Consider the following 8,207-nt stretch of genomic DNA (forward strand, 5'->3'; position numbering starts at 1 on the left):
CCAGTGGCTCTGAATATTACCTGTGATGCTCCCAGACTCAGCTGGCCAGTGCCCCTGGCTGGCAAGGGTGGTGTGGCAGATAAAGGAGAGGGGCAATCAGGGTTACATCTGACAATGTGTTGCACAGCTGCTGCTATTCCTTTCCCTAGTGATGTTTTTGAACACTCCATGTTCAGATCTGTGGTCTTCAGGATGGTGGGTTATGTTTTAAGCACAAATGCAGGTTAATCTCCAGACAGCTCTGTGCCTTGGTGACACAGACTGACTGCCATTGGTGGTCATTTAGGAGCTGTGGACTTACAAGGAAACACTTTGGACTCACTTCTTTGCAGCTTGGGCAGTGGTTTCCACCAATGCAGAGTTCTACCAGCCCTGCAGATAGCAACAGGGGACTGGCGCATCCAGCCTGTGGTATCGAGGGCTCTGAGCTGGAGAGATGCTGACCCTTGGCCTCTCCAGCGGAGTTCCAGGGGAGGGAGGAGTGCAGTGTCCCAGAGGGCTGAACACTGGGACAGGTGGTTGGGGGCAGGACATAGCAGCGCCCAACATCATGGATCTGAGAGCAGGTTCTGTGGTAGCCGATCTCCCTTCACATTGTTATTAACATTCTTGCCTCTCTTCGGATTCTAAGCAAAACGTCTGGGCTGCCTTTGGCTTACTGAATTCCACAATCTCTTTTAGATTTGCATCTTGGCAGCTCTCCTGGTGGAAAGTCCCCACTTTAGCCTTGCATGCTCCCCAGGCAGCCCTGAGCACCAGATCTCCGGCTTCATGGTTGCTTCCATTGATTTCTGAGCTCTGCAGGAACTGTTCATAGATTTTAAAGCCAGAAGGGGCTGTGGTCTGTAGGTTGCACCCCACTCCGGGGCACATTCCCTTCATTGTATTGTGCTTCTGGTTGCAATTTTGGCTCCTGAATTCAGACACCTTTGATTCTGCAAGAGCTGATGCAGCATTGAGTGCTCAGTCCCTCAGGCCAGGGGTGGCTCCAGGCCCCAGCGCGCCAAGCACGTGCTTGGGGCGGCAAGCTGGGGGGGCACCCTGCGGGTACCGCGAGGGCAGCAGGCAGGATGCCTTCTGCTCTTGCCTGCGGAGGGTCCGCTGGTCCCGGGGCTTCAGAGGACCTCCCATACGTGCCTGCAGGAGGTCCTCCGAAGTCGCGGGACCAGCGGACCCTCCGCAGGCAAATCGCTGGAGGCAGCCTGCCTGCCGTGCTTGTGGCGGCAAAATCCCTAGAGCCGCCTCTGCTGCTAGAAAACTGTATAAAAGACTCTTGGGACCTGATCCTTTCATTTCAGATCTGCTTGATGCTTTATGCAGGGGAAGTTTAAGTCATAAAACTGAGCTCTCCAGTCCCGCCTGGATCACCCGGAATATGAACATTGGACTATAACCTGTGAACTAAGTCTGAAAGAACTCTTTGCAACTACAAAGCTCACCATCTCTGTTATAAAACTGAACTTAGAATTGTACTCATGTCTGTATGTATACTGATCTTTTAACCAATATTCTCTCTCTTTTCCTTTTTTTAATAAATTTCAATTTAGTTAATAAGCACTGGCTGTCAGCGTGTATTTGGATTAAATCGGAAATCTTCATTAACTTGGGAGGTCATGTGTCAAATTCTTTAGGATAGGTAGAACTTTCTTATATGATGAATAAGATTTTCAGTAACCTTCATCATATCTGATCTGGGTGGAAGCCCAAGGCTGGGTTGTTATAAGGGAACTGTGCAACCAGTGAGGTATTGTGGAAGCTGTTTTATGTTGGCTTGGTAAATCTAAGCATTGGGATATCCACTGGCTTTGGGGATTGTCTGCCACATTCTTTGCAGTTTGCTCTAATTCAGTAACATCAGGGTGGCCCCCTAGTACTTCAGTCACACCAGGTCTCCTAAATCCCAGGCCAGTGCTCTCTCCACACCTGTCTTAAGTGACTACTCAAGGAATAGAACACAGGTAATCTCTTAGGGCTGGTTTCCATTACGGGAAGATCAATGCTGCTGCAATGGATACAGCAGGGATCGATTTAGTGGGTCGAGTGAAGACCTGCTAGATCAATAGCAGAGCGCTCTCCGGTTGACCCTGGTACTCCATCTCTCTGAGAAGACAAAGGGAATTCAAGCAGAGAGCGTCTCCCATCGATGCAGCGCAGTGAAGACACTGGGGTAAGTCGATCTAAGCTATGCCGAATCCAGCTACATTATTCACATAGCTGGAGTAGTGTAACTTAGTCGACTTATCCCAGTAGTGAAGACAAGCCCTCAGCGCAGGCAGCACAATTGTACTCACTATGTTTGGGGCAGTTTCTTGTACAAGTTTCATCACACTTCATAGTTAGGGCTACAGCTCCCAACGGTGCCTTTCTACCTAAGTGATCCAATACCAAGAAAACCAAACCCACAATGATAAAAAAGGCCAAAAATAAAGGAAAAATCATTAGCTGGGGCAAGGGACCGTTTGTTCATGTGCACAGCCATATAGGATATGCCACAATGAGTGACAGAAACATGTTATATAGTAACAATCTCAGTTAAATCAGCAGTATGCTAGATAATGCCAGGCAAAGAGCAGTGTGTTCCCCCCACCTTCTAGCTAAAGGCCACCGTTTGGCTGCAGGGCTGGAAAAAAAAAAATAGAGCTGGGCAAATATCCATGCCAGAGTTGTAGAGATTCAATTGCCAGGACAAAAAAGAAGTAGCTAGAAAAAAAAATCCTTTAGAAATATGTTGCTAAGCCAATGGCAGGTAAGTAAATGGCTCATAACAGAAAACCTTCACATAGCCAACTGGTGGGGCAGGAAGAAGTGGGATCTCTGAAGTGTCCTATGGCACTTTCTTGAGCAAGTCATACATTCAAACCGAGAGTTCGATCTGCTCACACAGGGAGAGGATTTCTTTCCGACCCATTAATTCTGTACCTTCATTTGCGTACGGAGATTGCTTTGCTTCAGTTTCACAGCTTTCTCATTGGTTATATTGAAGTCCCAGATGCAGAGAAGCTTGGCAGCACTTCCAGAGTAGGTCTGAGGATTGATGAAGTTCTTACGGAAGGACTTTGCCATACTGCAGTAGAAGTTACATGCAGGAGATCAGTATTAGGGAAATGCAGGGAGTCTTTGAAAGAAAAGACCCAAACAGGGTTGGGGAACAGAAATCAGTCTTGCAAACTACAGAAATCCACCTTCCTGGATTTGTGAATGTAGAGTTCAGTTATAGTCACTCCCCTTTCCCTTTATGGTCAGGTATCCTTACACACCCTGCTTCTTCCTGCCTTCTTTTCCCCTATTCCATGTCAGCAATGGCTGCGTCTGAAGGGCTATTTCAATGCAGCAAATCACTTGTGGAAGTTATGGACAGCAGCATTCATAACAGGGGATTACACTCAGCTGACTGAGCCAGAATCCTTCTGGGGGACATTGGTGGTTCTGCAGTGATTCTGCACCCTGTCCAGTGGGTCTGGCAGCACTTTGGACACTGCGTAGCCCCAAACTGGGGAAATTTGATGCCAGTATCTTTAATTGCACCAGATTCTATTACTACTAGCAGGAACTAGAAACAGGAATTTGTCAACAGCAGCATGTCCACATTAGTGGCCAAGGATATTATTACTACTGCTAGTAGACTCTCTTAAAATGTGAATAGCATTTTTGTCTTCATACAAATATATCCATTTTAAAGTGAAGGAGGAATATATAGTTATTGTACCTGTACACCAAGCTAAAGAAGCAGATGATGAAATAAATCCCAATAGTGAAAATATAGGCCAGCTGCATGTTATAGGAAGAATTGTTCTCAGTTTTTGTGATTGTAGAGTTGGTGTAAAAACCGTAGTAGAGCACTGTTTTTTTAAAATAACCCTAAAATGATATGGAAATTGGGTTAGCACTCAAAAGACATGCTGTTGATTGAATAAAGTGGAGTACTTAAGGGTCTGATCCTGCAAAACTTGATTGACAGGAATAGACCCATTCATCCCAATGAGATCGCTCTTGCTAGTAAGGTTTTTGCAGGATTAGGCCCTCCTTTCCCCCCCCCCGCTACTGATCACAATTTTACAGGTGCTAAGTGCTTGTTGGGGCCAATGAAGCACCCCTCCTTTTCCTAGAAATCAATGTGAGGAGCTGCAGGCGCACAACACCTTGAAGGAGCGGACGCTAGTTAGAATGATTGCAACTGGCATTAGATCAAAGGTTATTTGGCCACCTTTCCAAGTAAGCACTCTGTAAATACTTTAATCCCTTATTGCTATACTTTTACTTTGCATCCAGAAACTTAGGAGCACAACAGTTTTACATCTGAAGACTGAGAACTGTTAACTGAAATGCACAAATGCGACGTTGCAAGAGAATTCCAGCAGAAATGTTCATATTTACCCTTCTTAAAAAAACAAGATGGCATCCTCACATTGAGAAGGTCTTAGCTACCAGTCTGGGTTATTATTTCACTAGATAGACTCCCCCCTCCATAGGCGTACAGTGGAAATTATGCAACTTTCTTGTAAAGGTCAGGTGTGGAAAAAACTAACCTCCCCCAAAATGGAACAGCTCCTCCTCTCTGAACAAAGAAACAAACCAAACAGCAGCTTAGTGTCAGTAAAATTAGCATAGTATGGGATACTGGGATGTTTTCCTTTAGGTTTTTCTTCCCCCAAAAAATATTTACACCATCAGGGCCTAAATACCTAGAGATCTCAGCACAGATTTAAAGGTCCATTTGAGTAATGCCCTGCTGACTTCAACATGTCTCTATGCAAAGATTTGTCCAGCTCCTTGCAAAAAATCAAGAATTCAGTGCTTATGAAATGTGCCAGGTTCACAGCATTATAAACTGAAATCCTTAACATATCTGCAGAGGAGGAAAGGGATCGGAAGATTCACTGCTGATGGTGTCTTAGGATAATACAGAAGGGGTTAAAGGATAATGCAGTCTTCATGCCTATTCAATCGCTCACTGAGAGGCTGTCAAAAAGGCACCAAGCAGTTTTTGAATAGGACACAAATGCTCTAGGAATTCGAGTGAGATCAATTAATATCATACAGGCTATTGGGCAGCTTATGGAACTATAAGCAAAATTAAAATTTTTATAGTGACCAGAAGAAAATAAGAGCACTATTAAAACTTTCACCACTCCACCCAGCTGTTACTAGAAAATATTTGTGGCTGTTTTTTTACATTAGGATGATTTTATAAGCTATATCTCTTGTATACAGTATTAGTTTGGGCCCTCCTTTACATACTTACAGCCCCGGTGAGAAGCTCCAGACCGTTGAATGGAAGGTTATTTGGTTCTGATGCTATAAGCTGTGGGATTGTTATGAAGCTGAAGTTTACAAGGAATGAGAAGATGTTGAAAGTCAGTAACCACTTCAGAAAAACAAAATAGGAAAGAACACTGGTTCCAAACTTGCCACCGATGACTTTCAGAGTCTTCTGCCATAGTTGCAATAAGTGCAAATATTCTGAGAGACCATTTTTAAATTGCTGATAGGACTAATATGAGAAAGAGATAGAAATATGATCATTAACAGGCAATCTGATACTGCACGTGTTACATAATACTCAAATTAAAGCCACACAAGACAATCCCACATTTCTCATATTTGCATTTTTAAATTAGGAACATTTCCCCTCCTTCACTTTCTTCTCATTTGTAGGATGCCTTTCCTTGCCTTGAGCTCTTAAATGCTACCACAATGCAACTGGATAAATAAATAAAATAAAAGTGCACTGGTTCTTTGGCCTATTGGCAAGTAAAGGTAACACAAGAGAATATGCTATGCAATTCTGGAGTTAGCAATGCCATCTTAGTTTAAAAGTGTTTAACCCAGCTTGTCTGAACATGGCAGGTTACACTTACCAAGGCTGTTTTGTACAGACACTGTGTACAACAGTTAATCTGAATACTGGAGCTTACAGATTTTTTGGTTTTCTCCATGAGAACTTTATTCCTGTGGAACAGCATGGAGGAGGGTGAATAAAACAATGAAAAACTTCTCATTTAACATACCACATTGTGTTTAACAGGCTTCTGCAAACATAAATGTTATGCACGTGCTCAGGAGCACAGCTCAGCAGGATATGGCCAGTGTATACTTTTGAGAGTTTGAAAATTTTTAAACTCTAGACAAGAGGTCAACATCACAAAAAAATTAGCTAGCTAGCTGAAAAAGCCCCCCACCCCAAATAATAAACAAATAATTTTCAGTTTGGGTCAAACGAAACATTTTACTTCAATTTCAAGATTTTTAAAAACAATGCTTTCAGTCTAATTAGTTTCACATTTCAAAACAGAAAGTTGTTTCAAACCAGAGCAAAAAATCAGAATTTTTCATTAAAATGGTCAGAAAAAATCATTTTGACATTTTAAAAAAACTTTTTTTAAAAAATTTCAGGTTGGGAAATTCATCTAGAAATCAACCCGGTTTTGAAAAAACAGTTTTAGTTTTGACAAAGCAGCATTTTTCAGAAAAAAAAAAGATAATAAAAAATTCCCAGCCAGCTCTACTCAGTAGCAGCTAAAAAGTTACTAAAATGTGGACTTCAGGGAGAACGCTTTGCTGTTAGTCTTTCTGTTAACTGGAAATCTGCCTCAGGACAGACAAGCCTGGTGCCAATCTAGCCTCCTTGCATCTAACACCTGCTTATTGTTGGTGATGGGCTTTGGATATCCTCTACAATGGCACTGTGATAGCGATAAGTCAGCCATTACTTTCAACCTCTTTTGCTTGGCCTCTTCTCCACTCTTATTCTGAAAACTCTTTTGAAACTCTTAAACATCACAATCCACATTTCATATGACATTTCTTATATAAACAGAACAGGATATTGCTATCAGCGAGAGGAAATGTTGCTCCCATCCAACAAAAATGCACATCCTGCCATCCTCACTGAATGCCGATTTGCCTTGCAAGATGCTACTTTAAAACAGGTTATTAATATAAGTTATTTTCTAATATTTTGTTCCATAATTGACCGAGTATCCAGCGAGGAAATATACAGACACCCGCATTTGTTAAGTAGATGCCAGAAACAGTATGTGTGTTCACATTAGCACTAAGCTGTAATAAGCATTCTGCTTTTACCTGATGTCTCTCTTCTCCTTCATGGTCTTTGGTGTCTTCTGGATTGCTTTCACTCTCTCTCTGCTGGACATGCTTGCAAGATTTTTGATCAACTTCTCTTCTGTAGGTGAGATGTACAAAAAAAAATTATATCCATCCAGAACTTTGTATAACAACATCTTAACTTTCATACAAAGAATGAGAGGAGGAAGACTGGGAATAAGACATCCAATATGCTATCAAGACTCAGCTAAACTATGGGAAATTGAGAGCCAGTGATAGCTAGCGGTGGTATTGCACTAAATAGTCTTAGTTTTCTGGAATGAATGTTTCTGTAATACAGATACATTGGGAGAATACGGTTTTTAATGCTTTCAAAAATCATCATACCCAGTGATGGTTTACTGTTAATACAATGGGCTATAATACAAAATAAGCAAAAACATTGACTCAAGCTTTCCAAAAAGGTTCTTACTCACTGTTTTTTCTACTGGGCATGGGTGGCAAGTTTGTAGAAATTTTGGTGGTGCCCAGAACCCACCCCCCTCAACTCTGCCCCCCCAAACTCCGCCCCCACCTGCCTAAGGCTCTGGGAGGGGTTTTGGGGAGAGGTCTGGGGTGCAGGTCCTGGGCTAGGGATTAGGGTGCAGGCTTTGGGATGGAGTTTGGGTGCTTGGTGCAGGTTCTGGGCTGGGGCAGGGGGTGAGCGTGCAGAAGGGGGTGAGGGGTGCAGGATTTGGGACGGAGTTTGGGTGCAGGCTCTGGACTGGGGGTGGGGTGTAGGAAGGGGTGAGGGGTGCAGGCTCTAGGGGAGAGAGTTTGAGGGTGGGAAGGGGTGTGTGGGAAAGGGGAGGTGGTGCACACTCTGGGAGGGAGTTTGCGCACAGGAGGGAGTGCAGGGCTGAGGATGAGGGATTCATGATGCAGGACAGGGCTCAGGGCTAAGGCAGAGGGTTGGGGTGTGGAGTGAGGGCCGTGGGGCTGAGGATGAGGGGTTCATGATGTGGGGGGGCTCAGGGCTGGGGCAGAGGATCAGGGTGCAGGGGGATGAGGGTTGGGGCTGAGGATGAGGGGTTCATGATGTGGGGAGGCTCAGGGCTGGGGCTGAGGATTCGGGTGTAGGGGGATGAGGGCTCTGGCTGGGG

The 8,207-nt window shown here is 44.0% G+C and overlaps 1 protein-coding gene across 1 annotated transcript in view; it reads right to left on the reverse strand.

The window, feature by feature from the left end:
• The window catches only part of TMC5 (transmembrane channel like 5), a 35,376-nt gene that overhangs the window by 21,329 nt on the left and 5,840 nt on the right, over nucleotides 1-8,207 (reverse strand). Inside the window, exons 5-9 of the mRNA XM_075069072.1 lie at nucleotides 7,084-7,183; nucleotides 5,859-5,949; nucleotides 5,243-5,491; nucleotides 3,707-3,858; nucleotides 2,920-3,064 (exon numbers count right to left, since the gene is read on the reverse strand). Coding sequence (XP_074925173.1) covers nucleotides 2,920-3,064; nucleotides 3,707-3,858; nucleotides 5,243-5,491; nucleotides 5,859-5,949; nucleotides 7,084-7,183 — 737 coding nt within the window. The remainder of the gene's footprint in view (nucleotides 1-2,919; nucleotides 3,065-3,706; nucleotides 3,859-5,242; nucleotides 5,492-5,858; nucleotides 5,950-7,083; nucleotides 7,184-8,207) is intronic.

This window comes from Chelonoidis abingdonii, chromosome 9 (assembly GCF_003597395.2).
Source record: "Chelonoidis abingdonii isolate Lonesome George chromosome 9, CheloAbing_2.0, whole genome shotgun sequence".
In the NCBI taxonomy this organism is placed as follows: Eukaryota; Metazoa; Chordata; order Testudines; family Testudinidae; genus Chelonoidis; species Chelonoidis abingdonii.